The sequence below is a fragment of the Filicampus tigris genome, chromosome 4, assembly GCF_054856515.1.
Source record: "Filicampus tigris isolate MCC_2025a chromosome 4, RoL_Ftig_1.0, whole genome shotgun sequence".
Taxonomy (NCBI): Eukaryota; Metazoa; Chordata; class Actinopteri; order Syngnathiformes; family Syngnathidae; genus Filicampus; species Filicampus tigris.
The window spans coordinates 4694757-4714277 of NC_141220.1; the positions used below are offsets into that span (position 1 = coordinate 4694757).

The following is a 19521-nucleotide window of genomic DNA, read 5'->3' on the forward strand; positions in this document are numbered from 1 at the left end:
TTTAGGCCTTGAATAAATGTTAATCTGGTAAATGCCTCGTGGAATGTTTGAGGATGCCTTCCATCGTCCTGTGAATTTAACATAATGTTACGGAATGAACTTAACATAATGTTACGGCATTGCCAGAACCACTAATACCTCGTTACTGCTTCATTTGAATTCAGGTTGATCATTTGCTTAATGCTTCATTGCCAAATAAGATTCTTGCAATATTCCCACTTTTAGCAATTAGGTCAGTATGAAATGGGTGAAGAATGTTCCGTCTCCCCATTTTTCAATAGCACTTGTCCTCAGTAGGGTCACGGGTGAGCTGACTTTGGGTGAGAGGCAGGTATATTCCGGACTGGTGTCCAGCCATTACATAGCCACGTGAATTAATACTCCACTATGCTTGCCTAATTTTCATTCAATTTACACTGAAATGCACAAGAAAAATTCACTCTGACAGGGTCCTACATTAAGCCTTTTTGAATGGTGCTACCAAAACCATCACTGGTCATGTATATTCAATTATATGATATAATAAGTTTCAATGATTAGCTCATATTTAGTGTCGTTATCCTGCGTTATTAGCATATAAATTCTAACTATTTAACATGTTATGTTTTCGGGGCTTTATATCTTGTTCTAGCAATTCCCTATGCAAGGATTTAACCTTACGCAAAAATAAATTGTGCAGGACAGTAAAGCGATCCATATCGATTGATCAATTTAAGTGGATAAAACTCCAAATATTGAATATTACAAAACATGTTGATTTCATTGTATTTATGAATTCAATTTCACTGGCCCAGCCGGGCCAGCGTAAGTGAACTTCGGGTGGCCTGAATCAATCACATAGTGGCCCCGGCCCTCGGGCCACTGTGAATGTAGAACCTTGCCATGGGTCAAAGATCAGTTCCGGTCATTACTGCTGTTAAAGCATGTTATATATTATCTGAATTGAGCAGTCTGAGGAACACTGGGCTGCAGCCTTCGTCTTCTCTTGCCTTTCCTGATATGACTGACAAATGGTCCTCTCCCTCAGCAACATCTCGTCTCTCCAGCCTGTCTGTGAGGTGTCACTCACCTCGTCCTTTCAATGTGCTCATCATCTTGGACATTTCTCCATTATGTCTGCCATCCACACAGCAGGAAGGCGTTTGTGGCCAGATAGCACATTAGCAGGCTGATTACCAGTCCGTCATATTTATGGCTTGAACTGCAGCTTCTTCTCTGAAAATAAATCCTTGACATACACAGACTGTAGATCACCACGGCACTCAGCCGCGGGCCTTTAATTTAACAGGTAATGATGCTCTTTGTACATAGTATGTTAGCATAACATTATTTATATCTTTTATATTTAGTCATTATTGAAAAAATACCCGTTGTTTTCTGTTGCAGTTGATAGGAACTCATTTTGTTGTAAATTTCAAGTTGTAGTGTTGATAAGTTTAGCCATAAAAAAATAATGTATAAGTCAATATCAAATCCCTCGAGGCATGACTGTATGAGAGTGATGTGTGATCGGTGAAAAGCAAAATGTCAAGTGAGTACGCGTACGCCACGGACATGCAATACAGAGACGCCTCAGTGCGCAGTTGGCCTGTTGCTGCAATACATAAGCGTGTCCACCATATTGAATGTGGCAGATCTGCTTCATAAACGAATATAAGTGAACGGGCTGAACTTCATAAAGCTCTCTATATTTCGGGAACAGATGGACACCAAAAATAATGATATATACATTTTCAAATTGATGATTAAAAAATGTTTAATCCTTAAACATTTAGGTTATAGGTAAGAGACAAACCGACTGATGTATTTTTTTTAATATTTACTGAGTGTTTTATTTGTATGTAACACTGTTACTGTGATTATAAAGATTGAAATATCAACAGTAAATATTTATTCTATGTCTATAGTGACCAGATCCTAAAATGAAGATGAGATGTGAATTTTTTTTAATGAATAGCACAAACATTTCCTGAACCGCTTTTGATAAATTGTCTTCACATTTGGTTGTTTATATAAATGTAAGTACTAATAATGACAATCCCTGAATAAAATCAATTACTGAATGTAATCCCATAGTGTCAGCCACAAGTCAAGAAATTCTCTTAAATTGCCAAATAATATCAAAAGTAATTGTTCAGTATTGACAATGAAATGTATTGCCATGAGCCCTGGCTTTGACTATGTAATGGTTGGTACATCAGCACAGTGAGGCATCTTCTCATGTCACTCCACTTTGTCACATCCAATATGGTGACAACTTTGATGTACGATTCAGCGTTCAATATTGAATCTACTTATGCATATCTATAGTGTACATGCATATTGTACACATGGAGAATGATTGCGGCAAGTCTCTGGGGTACTCCGGTTAGCTAAAAAAAAAAAAAAAAAAAAAAAAAGACACTTGAGGCATTGAAGTGGTGCTAACAATTCAGTGTTAAGGCAACTTAATGTATTTTTAAAAATATATCTTGTATAAATGTACCTTCTTGTTTTCAAATATTGCTATTGTAGGCTGTGCGCAAAAACATCCAATCCCTACAAGGGCTGCAGGGCATACAAAAGGTTGCGACCTGCTGCTCTATATGAATCGATCTGACTGAAGAAGGGTGGTTAATGCCTTCAAAGAATAATTGCAATAATCCTCCAAACTCTAAAATCTTCTCCACTTCAAAATCAAAAGTTCTGAGTTACCATGAAAGCTGGAGAGGCCTTTGTCCACAGTATCTGTGCACTCTTTCTAGATATGGACACTGTCTGTCTTTAAGGGTCCCTCTCATGTTGTCTTCGTTTGTTCTCGCTTCCCTTTCTGGTCGCTTCTGTTTAATTGGTGAACCTCTAAATGACCCTGAGCATGTCGAGCGAGTCTGTCACTCTTTAACTTTTCCATGTTTCCTTTCCTGACCACTGCCGATACTGGTTTGATTGAAACATCCTTTTTCATTGAGTGCCAGAAGGAGTTTTTAAAGGAGACTTGAATTAATTATCAGAGTCACATACCATACAATTAATTTTGTGACTTTGCCTCAATCTTTTTTCCCCCTCAATCTGTCTCTGCTTGGAGAATGTCAAGTAACATTTTCTAATTAATTTATGCGATTATCAGGGATAGTTTCTGGAAGGTCTTCACTTTCAATTTGTGACAGGCTACAGCTGAACAAAAAGGGAGGGCTGATGGAAGCGGGAGGCCAGGGTGTGATTTAGCGACTGGCTGAGCTCCTAAAACACATGCTTGGATGGACTTACATTGTCTTGATTGCTCTGATTCAAAGTTTCACAGCTGATTTACTTTTCACGCAAGTAACAAGATTTGCGCTACTTGAAACATCCTATTAGCATTTCTGACCCCGTAACAATGACTGACTCATTATTAACAGGCTTGAAGAGAAAAGGTTCAAAGACAACGTCAATGACTCAAAGGTAGCAACTCGGAAAAGTGGGCTGTAAAGATGGGCATTCGTGCTCCAAATTACGAGCGCCCATTATCAGCTTGTGAAAACTACAGGCGAGAGGTGGGGTACACTCTGCCGCCAGTTAATTGCAGGCCGTATAGAAAATCATTCACACCGATGGGCACCTTCAGTTCACCCAAGAAGCATGGTTTTGGGATGTGGGCGGATTCTACAGTACCTAGAGAGATTCCACGCAAGCTCGGGGTTCCAACCGACTTTCAAACCTATTCAATGTGAGGCAGACATGGTACAGGTATTTAGTACTATTGTGGGATTATGGGAACTCCGTTTGTGGTCAATGATTAATCCTATAAGCAGCAAAATCCACCCCGTTTTTATCCATTTCAGGGGGCGGCCATTTTGCCACTTGCTGTGGACTGAAAATGACATCACAGTGCCTAAGGGCTCAGGTAATGGCCAATCATGGCTCACCTGTTTTCTGGGTTTGGTCATGTGATGTTTATGACTGTTTTGGGGCTGGTGTGATTTACAGCATATGGTGAAGTTTGTATCAAATGGCACACAAGTAATAAGTCTCTCATTAAAAAAATATTAGTAACATCATATGTAGCATTGTCAGTCAACAGGTTTAAAATGTGAGAGTAATGGGATTTTTTTTCCCCATGTGATCCCATGGCCCACACAACAAGGTTAAAGAATAGTTGTTGTTTTTTCATCAGCAAACAAAATAACAGCTCACCATCAGTCGGTCCGAAGGCTTTTTGTTTTTGTTTTTTTTATGGTGAATGTCAGTGTTCTTTGCATTTATTTGTTGGGTGAAGATGGAGGTGGGAGAAACTGTTCTCATCTCATCAGCAGCGCAAGGTAACTTAACCTCTGTCTTCACTTCATTCCTCTTCTGAATAAAAATGTTTTTAGTTATTTCCCCCCCTTTCATTTTATCTTTCTTTGCATATTTGCGAATTTGCATGTTTGCTTCTTGCTCTTTTCTGGTAGTGTATGTATTTTGTAGATAAAAGTTCAGCAGTGCAGTTAAGAGAAATTAGTTGGGTAAACAGTGGTAAATGTCAATGATAAAGTTCTGTTGAAGCGCATCTGATTAGCGAGGCAACGCAGGTGTCTTATCTTGACTGTGCAACAGAGGGTAAAATGGAAATGATTGCGTGGTCCTGAGCAGTAGATGCCTATCCGAGAAATATGTATCTGCCACTGAGCTCATCCTGCTGGACTCTCGGGTGCGGTGTGGAAGATCGTTTGTGAGAGAGTAACAAGGAGAAAAGCGAAAAGCAATCAGACCTCTCGTTATTCAGATGAAGCCCTTTACAGAACAAAATTGTCGCGAGAATCCTCACTAATATGAACATCATGTCTTTGATTATGCTTACAAGATTTAGACGCCTAACGCACAGTCGACCCAATTTAGCGTTTGAAAGCGCACAGACCTATGTCAAGGGCGAACTGTGAAAAATGAAAAACGTCAACTGCCATAGTCGCTTCTTTTCCGTTTGTTAGGTGGCTAATTCCTGGTCGAAATAGGATGTTGTTATGAATCAGTCCTCATGAATAGACAGACGGTGTCATTTTTTGGGGGATTCACTGTACAACTTTGACTCATATAGCAAAAAGGGAATTTAAATCAGTGATCCTCAACTAGCGTGCCTAATGTGCTACGGGAAATGATCCATTGTCAATTATTTTGACCCAAAAATATATTTCCTAATTAAAAAAAAATGTTTTTTTCACTTATATATGCCAACCACATATAGTAACAGGCGAAACAATAACATGTTCTTGAACTACATGACAGAAGGTACATAAGGTACATTCACTTTTTCTGAATTGTTTTGCTAAGTGGTCTGCCGTGAGATTTTTTTTCCAATGGGAAATATGTGCCTTGCCCATTAAAGGTTGAGAAACACTGACTTAGGGCATGGATCAAAATTGAAAGTTCCTAGGTTAGGGATCACCCAAGCATGACTCCGAACCTCCTTTGATCACTAATTAAATTAAAATTAAATTACATTTTTTCCTCGCCCGGTCACCTGGCGCCCCATCTGGAGCCAGACCTTGAGGTCGGGCTTAATGGTGAGCGCCTGGCCCGGCACTGTCCGGAGAAGCAATATGCACTTCAACACCCAAGTTGCCCCCAGTGAGCGCCACCAAGCAATTGTGGGATTGTACGTTTTGTTTTTATACATATTGGTAACTATGCTCTCATTTATCAAACGTGAGCTCAGTATTGTGAAGTGGACTGTTCAGGACAAACTGACAGTTGCAGGTTGACTGAAAATGTTTTGAAAACATTTTTCATCGTAATTTTTTTTCAACAATTACCTCAATACTACATTATTAGTTGCACCTTTCTTTGTATAATGAGTGTAAGAAAAGGAGGGAGAAAGAAAGCAAGAGGTACAGGTTGGGATTTGGCTGTGAAAATCAACATAGTTTAACCCAAAACTATTAGTGTGGGGTCGGAGTAGCACCTTGATAAAGATTTCCTGTTGTACCGTGTCAAAAAATCAATAGCTCTGCCGTGATCTTCTCATTTGATATCAACAATAGTCCTTTTTAATCAATTAGGTGGAATTGAGGAGGGTATCAGTGTGGGGTTACTCCTTTCTGTTACTTATCACTTAGTAAGCTGTCATTTAGTAAGGCCGCAAATTGGTTGACTGCGTCAGATACACATGCAAAGTCTTTACGGTAAGGGTCACCGATATGGTCCCCGTGGGCACCAGGCAGCCCCCAAGGACCATATGAGTAGCCCGCGGACTTGTTCTAAAATGGCTAACTTGTGATGGGTTATTGTGATTTCCTTGGATGTTGTAGAGGTGGTCATTAAAAGAATTTACAGTGTTGCATATTGATATTCAGGTGTTTCCTAATTACTGTGAGAAATCATTAACGTGATCGGCGTCTTCACATAAATGAATACCATTCATTATTAATACAACAGTGTTAAGGGTAATTTGAGCAAATTTGTTAATTCAGAAGTGTATAGCAAACTGCTAGCAATTCGCATTACTGGCAGCATGGGTTCAGTTCCCACTCAATGATGGTGTGAATGTGCATGTGAATAGTTGTCAGTCTTATGCCCAGCTCAAAGTACATCACTTTTTTGTCATTCACGACGGTTGCTATGTCAGATTACCAGATAAATTTGTTCTGTGTCTTGGGGCGGGCGATTTGCCACGCTACAAGTCTGACACCGACCAGACAACGCCCAATCATTGCATGCTGCTGGCAAGAGCACAGTCCGTCGCCACTGGTCGTCGGGGAGACGGGACAAAAAGAAAAGAGAACCACGGGACACAAGTGCGTGCAGCTCCATGCCGGAGCTGGCCTCTGCAGAAACAACGACAACATGGCGCGAGCGCTCCCAGCTCGGCACTCTAAACCTTAGATAGTATCCACGTGATGTCGCATAGTCTCGCCAATCGACCTTGCAGCCATGTGGGGCAAATAAACACTTGCGGGTCAGTGAGCAAACACAAAAGCTGAGGGGATCACATGCAGAGGTGGGCGTGGCAGTAAATTTTGTCGGCCCGTCATTCGTCAGTGATGGGCCATCTTCAGTACATCAACATTTTAAGTCAACCCAAACGGTAATCGTCAGTTCGTCACTCCATCACGCTACGTTACAGTTTGTCATCACAAAAATGACCAACCAATGGTTGTCACCACTATTTTATGACTGACAAATAGTGTCTACCATTGCTAATTACTAATTACTACGTCACACCCATAAAGAACCACGCCATGTACCGTGAAAACTAAAAGATATTCCATAGTATTCACAGTCATCTTTTTGACTTAAACATTCAATAAATAAACAAAATATAACTCACCGTGTCGTGTGCACCTTGAAACCCAGTAGTTACTAATTAGTAGATAAATCGAAAGATTAAAAAAAAGTCCATAACATAACGCTCCCGTTCTCTCTCTCTCTCACTCTCTCTCTCTCTCTCTCTCTTTCTCTCTCTCTCTCTCTCTCTCTCTCTCACTCTCTTTCACTCTCTCTCACGGTCTCTCACTCTCTCACTCTCGCATCCAACCACGGACTTACTTATTTAGAGAGTTTGTCAGAACCATCAACAATTGAATTAAAGCAAAGCCCTTAGAGACAAATTTCGCTACACAATGTAATCCTAACCTCTATAACTGTGAATGGACGATGCAAACAGTGAAGTTTGTTCTTTGATAGGCTCTTATTACTCCATACAGGCATCATGGCAGTAAAAAAATAAAATAAAAAATAAAAAACTTAAGGCCTAGATAGACCAAAACGACGTTGGCCAACAGTGACAGTGACGCTTACCCCCTGTGGCGTGGGGCCGGCTGTCGGCACGTCACGCTGGAAAAAGTACACTGCAATGACAGACAGCAATATTGCTGACCATTAAAGTACCTTCTCCGAATGCGTGAGATGTAATACCCCTCCATACCATCGGTGGCGGTAGTCACTATTCCTCATAGTTAAAAAAAGGCCAAGCGGAAAGCTATTGGCTGGGGGCAGATTATAAAAATGTAAACAATGCATTCAGCTATAGTCTTCGCTCACGATGAACACCCACACGAAGCAAACCCTCACGCTCTTGACACAGTATCGCGAAATACTTACATTGTCAACACTTGCTCTTGTACTTGTAAGAAGATTAAGGCAGCAAAGGTATGCTCACTGTCTTATCCGCATTTGTCACTTCCAGTTCGTGCTCCGTGCGCTGATTCGCTAGCTAACAGCCAATAAGAGTGACCAATTGTCCCGACTCACGACGCCGATTCAACACGATGAAACGCCCACCAGATGCTTCTTGACAGTTTCCGATGTTTCGATGGTGTTCACTACATCAATCTGACGGCGCAATCAGACGCCCGACGCTTACTGACGTCTGATGTCGGATTGGTATATCTCGGCCTTTACTTATAACAGTGTTTTCAGCGAAAAAATAACAGAATTTGTCAGTAACAGTGGCAATGTAAGATGGCCGCCCTCTGGCTTCAGCTGCGAGGTGCCTATTGACAGTCCATTTATATATAAGTCCGTGCATCCAGCATAGGTGTACCAAACTGGAAGTAACTGTGTGACCAAATTTTTCTGGATTGCAAAGATCAATTGAAATGATTTTCAACTGACAAATTATACTAAGTGTGTTCTGACCATTTTGTTGAAGGTAAATACTTTTTATGATCGTTAAAATGCATTTTACTGTAGTATGATTGTGATATATTATGTTGATTTATAATTTACGAGTGTGTGAAATATTACGGTGATATCCGCTTAATTTCGCTTACTGTTCTGCAACATAAACAATTTTTTAAATTTTCATTCAGCTTTTAAAGCGTAAAAAATACATAGAGATAAGATTTAGGAATGTCCATTTGTTATTTAGATGTACTGTAACTTAGTAACAGCAACTTCCATGCCTGGATGGACTCTTGTTTTATTTTCATTTTTTTAACCTTCTGAAAGTAGCTTTTTTCCCCTTTAGAAAATGAATGATGTAACAAGACCTTCAAGAAAACAATTAGTGAGCAAAGTCAGAGAAATGCGCCTTCTTCCTGCACACCAGCGTCAGTTTGAGCATGTCACAGGTGCATGCTCCTGTGTTCAGGCCTCAGCCGTAGGCCGCTCAGTGCAGCCTAGCGCTGGACTCATTCATCCCTTTTAATAATAAACGCCAGCACATCAGTGTGTTTTTTCACCTTCGTTCCTTTGGATGACCTAGTTAGTATTATGATAGTGACAGAAAACAAGGCAATGCAAAAGTGCTGCTCAGGAAGTCCACTCCAAATCCCATCATCCTCTCTTCCAGGATTTCCTTCACACACTGTCAGTGTTTCCAGCTCTCTTTCCAACCCCCAAATCATGGTTAATTGCGTTACTCGTTTAAATTAATAGCAGACTGATTGTTTTATTGTGTTGGCTCATCACAGAGGCCTGGATGCTACAGTGGCTGCTGAGGCATACATATTGATAACGCCATGAGCGCGTGCCTGCTCGTGTGTGTGTTTGCGTGTGCGCGCGCGTGTGTGTGTGTGTATGAGAATATGGTAGTGTGGTTTACATTGTAGCAGAGCTGGTTTGTATTGATAACAAGCCCATGCTGCCTTGTGTTTTTTAATTTTTATTTTGACTGGGTCATCAAGCAATGGCAGAGAAATTGTGTGTGTGATGCACATACGCACGCTCACAGTTTGTGTACCGTTTATGGGGATAGTATCATACGGTGCAGTGAGGGTAGCATGCAGTCATATTGATAAGGACTGTCAGGTTATTGCTCAGGTCTATGGCGAGCAAGGGGGGTAATTAAAAGGGATTAAGATTGTTGTAGGCCTCGTGGTAACCCAGCGAGCACAGTAAACCTGTTGGGATTAGCAAGAGGTAGTCATTAGTGGAGGTGTTCAAACCATCCGAAAATAGCATTTTATAAAGCCGACCTCCTTGACAGAGACATAATCTACATTTTATTATGCTGCTTTAATTAACCTACTTGGTTCCATCATTTGCATTTATTTGTACACCATGTACATTGCCTTACGTTTTAATCAGATGAACAATGATATGAAATGCAGAAATGGTTTTTCAATTATTCTGCAAGATTGCAGTCGTTTTGGGGCTTTGTTGGAGCCAATGTGTGCAGCTATGTGTGAATAGAAATTTAGACTGGCATTGGTTTAAATTAGTGCTGCGAGTGAAGCGCTGTCAAATTTTTTAAACGAATTAATCGCAAAATTTTGATCGCAATTAATCGCATTTTTCAGCTACAATCTTTTACGAAGCTTGGAACCGATATTTACTTGAGTAAAATCTTGGAATTAATGTGGAAAAAAATAAAAGTATATTTCGATTCAAAGACTGTGCTAATAGCTTTCTTTGATCCTTGAATACGATTATTCTACTGTAAAATACAACAGCTAAACGATACACCAAAGACGTACAACTAATATTTTATTTGAATTTGGCTGTGCAAAGTGTGCAAATTATTTGGGATTTATCCAATGAGCCGTCAAGCAACTTTTTAAAGTAAAACTACGTAAAAGTCCGTCTTTGCGTGACTCTCCTCTTAGTTGCACAGTGAGCAGAGGTCAGCTACTACAGAAAGTAAATAAAACTGAGTTAACTGAGTTATTTTTTTTTGTGCGTTATGCAATTTAAATTAATCTCCATAGTTAATGCTTTAATTTTGACAGTCCTAGTTTAAATACAATCTACTGGTCATGTGGTACTTATCAAATGACTGTGTCACTATGTAATGTCAACACATTTAGTTGTGAAAGTCTTTTTTTTTTCACTTTGACAAGCATCTCTGGTCATGTACTAGTCAGTAGCCATTACGTTTTTCGCTATATGCTATTTTAAAGCGAACAAATGGCAAAATACACTTTGTTGACGTCACTCATGATGTCGCACAAGATTTGGCTTTTGATTCCTGTATTCCAAGAAATTTTGGGTTGAAACTGGACAACGTTTGGGATGTTCTCTTTCGAGATTCCACTTGTTTGATTATGATAATGTTTGAAATATGTGTGATTGCAGTGCATCTCAACATTTTTAGTACTACATCGGTGTATCAAGAGAAACAAACGTATACCAACACTGGCCTTTTACACACCCCAAAAAATGATCGACTCGTTTGAGTCACCTGTTGATATGGTGACACAGAAATATATGGTCCGCGGATCATGGAAGCAATGTGATCATGTGTGTTCAGTCTTAATAGCTGATAAGCTAACGCTGTTGTCCGGCTTGTTAATTGATATCTGTGTTGGCTCACTGAGGTCAAATCTTTGCACAATTTCACAATAAGGGTCAATGGAGCTGGTCAGGTTGATAAGAGTCCCATGTGGTGAGGATCAGCCAATAACACATATGCAGGCTGGGCACTGATGGAGTACTGCGATAAGGAGGGTCACAGTGGCCAAAGAGAGGTCTACAAGAATATAGGAGAGAGGCTGGACGGACATTGGACTTCAGGCACTGATGCCAGGAGGTTGGACTGACTAAGGAGTCATTTGGGGCGGGCTCTTGACCTGGAGCAGATATCCGATGCTGACGTTACTCATATTTGAGTGCAAATAGTTTTAATTTATCTTCAAGACAGGCTAGCTCAACATCCTGCCAGCACAAATCTGAGCACTAAAGGTTCTTGTTGTGATGTGCAGCAGGGTGACACGTTAAAAAGTCGAACTGCTCACAGGACTGACCCTGACTGGGACATTGGGGGAGGGGGCACATGAAAAAGACAGCTTTACAATTTCAGGCACTTGACTTTCATAATACAAACAATTGTGCTGTCAGTGTTTACTTTGTAGTTTTCAGTGTCAGTTTAAGAGAAATGAAGGTTGTCTTTCAAAGAACAACGTTTTTAACCATGGCCGCATGTAATTAGCGTAGCATTTGATACATTACAACATAACTTTCCTTCTCAAACCATGCTTCTGCACCTCCTCATAAATCTGCCCCCCTCCCTTCCCTGCACCAACACCTCTACCTCCACCCCCACCAACTGTGGGAAAGACATTTTATCAGCGTCTGTCCGTTGTTCTCTGGTGGGGATAGATACAGAGAAGATAGATGAGTGTTTTGACATGGAGAGTGTTAGACAAACACTCTTATCAGGCCCAACACTTTAGACCGACCCCCTGTAACAGTCTCCTGAACCGTGGATGAAAACGGCGGAATAAGAGGAGGTTTGGCTGAATTTGGATGCGTTTTCATCAGAGTGACGAGAATGATTATAATGACAGAGATTTTCTACTGAGAGTACCCTCGGCCTCAGCTGTGGATATCCAGTCTAACCATAACCAGTTGGTGACTGGCTGTTCACAAATCTGAGGATCTGCTGGAACTTCTCGAAACTGCAGACCACTCCCACAGCCCACTATCTGTCTGGGATGCACTAGGCTCTGACCACAGCTGTCACTGTCATCCTTCTACAGTTATCATGTAGAGGAAATACACAAAAAGAAGCTGCTCAACTGAGCCACAAGTGAAACTGCTCAGATCATATCAAACGCCCCCTGGTGATGAGCCACGGACTGTTTGGGCAATTGTGCTGCTGTCGTTACTGCTGCAAGAGTTCAGGTCAAGTTCAAGTCGAATGCAGTATTTGTTTTCTGAAACCCCTCAAATGCTCCTGCGTTAATGTGACGGGGATGTTTGCAATAATTTAGCAACTCACAGATTTAATGTCATTCATTCGTTCATTCATTTCACAATAAACATTTATCATTAAAACTCCCACAAGAATGTATCCAAAACTGAGCTCAACATAAAACAATTCTGCATGAAAGTCAAGCGCAAGGCTAACGATACTAAATGCATTTAAAGAGGAAGTCGCCCCCAAAATGTTCTTTACAAGAATCTGTTCTATGCAAACCCACTAGTCTAAACTTGATATTCTGATTAATATTGTGTTTGTGGAATACAGATTAAGATGCAAAATCCATCGGTTTTTATCCATGAAAATGACATCACAGTTGCTCAGGGCTCAGGTAACAAGCAATCATGGCTCAGCTTCAGAAAACAGTTGAGCTGTGATTGGTCGTTACTTGAGCCCTGAGCAACTGTGATGTCATTTTCAGTCAACCGCAAGTGACAAAATGGCCGCCCCCTGAGATGGATAAAAACGAGTGGATTTTGCTTCTTTACTCATATTTCACAAACGCAATATTACGGTAATCAAAATCCCGTTTTTAGACTATAGTGAGGGCACAAACAACATATTAGACAATTTTTAGGTTGACTTCTTTTTTAAATGTGATGAGAACGGGACTTTTAATGTGTATTCTTCCTTAGGGAGACATGAGAATATTTGGTGCTGAATGTAATGTTTATGTTCTTCTAATCCCATGACAGATGAACTGGAGCTCACTGAAGAAGGTAGCGGCAGAAAAGTCATCGCCCGCAGGGACCTCCATACAGACACTGTTTGGGGACCCTACCCTGGAAGCCTCCAGTCAGACGGCAGTGCAGATGATGGGGCATCAGAGGTGAGGACTCTAACCAGGAAGGTCCTTCATTGTTATAGCATTGATGTGAAACTGAAATAAACAGTAAAAACAGAAAGGAATTAGCTCCAGGGACCCTGTCATGTAGCGGCATTGAGGAGGACCCAAACGCAGGGAAGCAGGGAGTGTTCCAAAACAAAATGTATTTAATTTCCAAAAGAACAAAACACACTAGGTAAATCAGATTCTCAAAATAATTGAATTAACAAAAATCCACAATAATGTTGGTGAGAAACTTAAAGCGGAAGTCACAACCCATAAACTTTCTTAACAATATGTTCTATGCAGCCCCACTAGTCGAAACACGGCATTCTGATTGATATTGGGTTTGTGAAATATGAGTTAAAGGGGAAATCAACCCAAACATTTTATTCAAGAATATGTTCCCAGCAGGCCCACTTGTTGAAACACGGCATTCTGATTAATTGTGCGTTTATGGACTAAAAAAACAACATTAAATTTAAACTTTAAGTAGTAAAATCCACCCATTTTTGTCCATATCAGTGGGCGGCCATTTTGTCACAGGATGTCAACTGAAAATGAAATTTACAGTTGCTCAGAGCTCATCATAACAACCAATCATGGCTCAGCTTCAGAAAACAGGTGAGCTGTGATGGGTCATTACCTGAGCACTGAGCAACTGTGATGTCATTTTCAACTGACAGCAAGTGACAAAATGGCCCCCCGTGAAATAAAAACGGGTGCATTTTACTCCTTAACTCATATTCCACAAACGCGATATTAACCAGAATGCCATGTTTAGACTAGTGAAGGCGAATAGAACATATTATTGCAAAGAATTTTTGGGGTTGACATTCTCTTTAAAGACTTGGCTTGGCAACAAACAAACAGCAACTGGACATGACAAGGGCATAAGGACAATGAACCGACAAGGACTGAACAAACAAATTGACAAGACAAAGAGGAACACCTGGACAAGACACAAAGGGTTGGAGGGAGCTGAATGGCTAACGCAAGGGACCGGGATGACAAGCACAGATGAAACCAATAATCTAACAAGACATACATAGAAAAAGGAACACAAGGACATGAAAGGACATGAAAACATGAAACTAAATTCAAAATGCAGACCAAAGTCAACAAAGACAGATCATGACGGACCCAATGTTTTCCCTTATAAAACATTTCGATACTAGTATTCAAGCAAAGTTAATTGCCACCTACCGGTAAGTGCAATAACAAGGCATTTAACTTGTCTCTCATAAAATAGATCAATATCACCCTTGCCAAAAAACAAACATGTGAAATAAGGCCAGGTACACACATAAGGATTTTTCAGATTTTATATCTTTTTTTTTTTCTTAATTTGTGACAGATCAAAATGACAAATCAGGCGTTTAACAGTTTTGGTCGTGCCGTGCGTGTGCTCCGCTCCGATAATCACAACACAGAGCTCCACACATACATAAAAATCTTCCACCCCTGATTTCCTCAGAGATGGAAATCTCACGTGATCACACATGATCTGTCAAAATCGAAGGAGAACAGAAGCTCCCAGATATATACAGTGATTTTACCCAAGCGTTTCCGAAAATGACCGGGCGGGGAGCGTTGAAAATGGTGATGTCGTCAAGAAAAGACTTGCTGTGGAAAATACTTCTTGGCGTCTATAGAACCCGCTTTTATCCCAAAAACAATAGAACATGTTTTCTCTTTTGATTATTTACCACTGCTTCCTTGTTCCTCAGTCCGGGTGATTCTTTGATCGGCTACATTCCGTTACATCACAGACCACGGAGTCAAACAGCTTGAGAGTCAGCTTTCCTCACACACAAAGATTTTTGGATGTAATTTTTGGTCTCTACTCATTTTAGACCCAATTATTAGGACAAATCCATTTGTTAACACACCTCAGACAGAAGGATAATCTTCTAGGACAATCTTATAAGACATAATATAGTCAGGCGTTTGACATTGTTGGTGGGGAAAGGGGCAAAATCCAAACAAAAAAGCCCCATTGTCTTTATGTGTGTACCCGGCCTAACTTGGCGATGGCGCAGCGGCGATCATTTGATGCCGTGCTGCATTTTCCACTTTGGTTTCGGGTTCTGGACGCATGTTTGACTTTTGGAGCATATTTTCCTTTAAATCTTCGGTTGGACTTTGGTGTTGTACGAGACTAAAGCAAAGTAGCTTTAATGGTCTACCAACCATATACGTTGGTGTTGCATTTATTAAAATACATAATGTGCTTCTACAGGATAGCTGTCTGAATGTGAGCGTCGGCCTTTTTCCTCTCAGCCCGTTCCTCATGCTGTGATATGCCGTTAGGCAAGGATTGTTATGCTTTCTGAAACGCACACTCGTTCTTGGTGTAGACCGATACAAAGGTGAAGTAGAAGAGTTGTGGTTTTGATTGGAAAGGTGAAAGGTCAGGGGTTAGATGCCAGGACACAAAGAGAGATTTTATTGCAGTAGTTGTTTTACTGGTTGGAAATGAAAAGAGTTGATTGAATGTGTGTGTGTGTGCGTGTGTGTTCGCGCGCCGTTGCCTGTGTGTGCGCATGTGACCGGATGGAGCCCTATCAGACTCTGTTATTTTGCATCATGTGCAAGTCCATCTAATGATATGATGCTGATGGTGGGTGAGGCTTCCTGGTACGGAGCGCTAACTGTGACACATCCTCACCGAGGATCACGTTAAATACCAACTGGTCAGTCAGGCTGTGCCTAGTTCATTTTTTGACTCAGGCTTCCTCTAGTTAAAGCCGGCCGGTCATTTACCTCGCCTCCCTTCCTTCCCCAGACATCCGCCTGTCTTTTATCTCCGTGTGGCGCCATCCTCCTGGATAGCAAACCCCAGTGATTGATTTCTGTTTGATAGTCTCTCATTTCTAAGATTTTGTTTATTATCAGGGAGCATACAGATAAAATGGGTGTGCGCGCACACACATGCACATTCAGCTAAGCAGGCGACCACTTGATCACCCATCACCTTTTGTCCGTACTGTCCTGTTTGTCCTGAAGTCTGTCCTTGAAGGCTTGTATTCATATGATAAGTATTTAATACTCATCCTTAATACTCATGCTCTCTCCTGCACCTCATTTTATGCTCGCCTTCCATCCTCATCTCGCCACGTCCTACCTACACTGTAAAAAAAAATACCGTTGTTTTTACAGAAAAAAACTGGCAGCCGTCGTTGCCAGAATTATATTGTAAGAAAATACAGCAGGGTGTAAAACACATTACAAAACAACCTGTAAATTTTACAGTTTAAAACTGTAATCTTTACAAAAATGTACATGATAAAATGGTAAATTCAACAATAATATTCAGCCAAACAAGCACAACTATGCATTTATTAAAACATTTTCCTCCTCTAAAATGTACTGCGCTTTCTTGTTCGACATCAAATCGCATTCAATTTCACTGATTAACATCAGATAAAAGGCATTGGTCATCATTATTGTCATTGACTTTCGTAACTAGCGACAACAATTTTGAGTAATGCGGCCCTTTTAACGTTATAAACACCATTTCCGGTGTTGATGACGTAAAATGCTGCGTAATTATGAATATATTTTTTACAGTGTAGTGGACTGAAGGAGTGAGGAGTCGGCCCTCCAGTATCTATAGAAGATAAACCGTCGCGATCGCACATTCCTCATGTTTCTCCCCTTCACTTTATATCCTCCCCCGCCTCTGACTATCCCTCCATCCCTCCCTGGGTCAGCAGAGGTCAGGGTTATCCTGAAAAAGAGAGATGTGCACATGTAAAGCAACCTGACAAATTGCAATCTTTCATTCAGTTGCTTACAGTAGTCCTCTATAGTTGTTCATAATGAATTCCAAGAAACTAGTCCACCACTGAATTGTTCTCATGTTCCGCCTTTGGGAGTAATGGAAGTAATCACGTTAATGTTGATAATGTGTTTGTATCATCAAACATTTAGTTACTATACAAGCCACGCTTACATAATAATAACAACAAACAACAAAACAATAAAGGGCTTTTAATAGTACAGCGTGAAAGAAATAAAACAGTCTTAGATTGATCTTGAATGACAGAGCAGTGTTGCCACAGTTTCCTTGAAAAAGCAATTGAGTTAATTTGCTGGTTAGGGGAGAGTGGGGTAATTTGTGCCAAGGGGCAAGTAGTGCCACCCCTGTTATTTAGAAAACCATAGAAGAGATTCATCATGCGACCACGTATTTTTAAAGAGGCATTCATTTTGCTCATCCTGCAAACAAGGGATACTTGATAGGTATGCACATTTAAGTCCAAAAAAACAACAAGCAAATTGGCTTTTGATGATGTTAAAACTTTAAATAAACATTTAATTAGAGTAGTTTTGTATTGATTATGTCTTGCTTTTATACAGCATTATCGTTTGGGAGATTAAAAGGATCTATTTTACTTCAGTTATCAATGGCACAATTTACCCCAGTGATTTCTGACTAATGGCACAATCGGGGCAAGTTGTGCCACAAAAAAACTGTTTTTTTTCTAAAGCTATATTTCTCAAACTGTTTATTTAAGAACCAAAGTGATTACTCCCAGGGATACACAACATCCTAAACTATATGTGCATATCTTAATTGGAGGCATTCCTTTGATCACCTTTGCGTAAAAGGCACTTTAGGTCAAAATTGGTACTACTTACCCCACTCTCCCCTACTTGAATTTCAAATTACAAGTCCCTTCAATAGTTACAGTCAGCATATTCCGACAACCCTGCTGAACATTTTTTTCTTTTAGTTTATGAGAATATTTTTGTTTTTAGATTGTTGAAGTTGGTAGTCAGAAACGCTAACGGAAGCCCGTTTAAAATGATAGGCAGACCGGCCTATAGGCGATTACTATTTGGTCCGGCCCGACACAATGGCGGATAAACGGACGGCGGAAGGCTACCTACCCTGGCTGTTGGGAGAAGACTATTAACGGACCGCATGTATTGACTGCATGTAAACGTAGTCACTAAGGTGTTGGTAACAAAATGGAGGAGGCACAGGCGTCGTAAAGTCGAAACGTCGTTGGTCGCGTACGTCGTAATTCGAGGACTGCCTGTAATATGGTGTTAGGAATCAGGTAACCTCCTGTTTTTTATTCATTAACTATTAGTTTTGTGCACGAAACAATACTTGTGTTTGTGAGGGAGGCACCGTGGCTGAGAAGTATGTGTTGTTAATTTAAGTCTTGTCAATTCTTTCTCATGGTTGCAACCTGGAGGTGAGCAACTGCAACTGCCCTTGGTGGTGACAGCTGCTACTCTTTGAAATATTGACGTCACCTTGAAGTAGAAGTCAATATGTTCTAGACACTAATTTTTTCTGATATATGAAGAGTATTACAGTCCGAGTACTTGAGACTTGAGACTGGAAAAAGTAGCGTGTTAGATTAGTGGTTACGTGCACATTATGGAATACCGCGTTACTGGCATCAGAGCAGAAGAGTAATGTCATACAAGTGTAAAAAAAGAAGCAACGTTACTTGTAAAATACAAACATAAAACACTCTAAGTTTACCTAAAACAACTGACAAAACATATCGAGACATTTCAGTCTTACTGCTTTAATGTCTAGTCTGTTTACTTTTCACAACTCCCCCCTGTATATATTCTTCTTCCTTTCTTACATTATGCTCACGCACATTATTTTACGGGATCAGCGGTAGAAGGATAAGTTTTGTTTTTAAATTATAAGAGCATGTCGACAACATAAAAAGCGACAATATAACTGTTTTCAGACAGGGAACCAACTCTGTAAGTGTGTGTTGTTGTTTTTGTAAAGTATGTAGTCTTAAATTTGTTTTTCGCTCATGCAAGATTTCTCATGTGGCTCAGCATTCATGTTTGCCGATGTACCTGTATTGTCCAGCATCCTGTTTGGGAATTGCTATATGTGAAACGTTTTGGCCAACTGGCTAGCACATCGGCCTCACAGTACAGGGTTCCAGGGTTCAATTCTGGGCCCCGGCCTTCCTGTGTGGGGTTTGCATGTGTGTGGGTTTTCTCTGGGTACTCCGGTTTCCTCCCACATTCCAAAAACATGCATGCATAAATTGCCCCTAGGTGTGACTGTGAGTGTGAATGGTTGTTTGCCTTTGTGTGCCCTGCGATTGGCTGGCAACCACTT

General features: G+C 40.6%; 1 protein-coding gene across 2 annotated transcripts in view; it reads left to right on the forward strand.

Moving 5' to 3' along the window:
• The window catches only part of zfpm1 (zinc finger protein, FOG family member 1), a 111328-nt gene that overhangs the window by 72991 nt on the left and 18816 nt on the right, over positions 1-19521 (forward strand). For both annotated transcript variants that reach the window (XM_086029245.1, XM_086029246.1), the window contains exon 4: positions 13273-13406. In XM_086029245.1, the coding sequence (XP_085885371.1) occupies positions 13273-13406 (134 nt within the window). The remainder of the gene's footprint in view (positions 1-13272; positions 13407-19521) is intronic.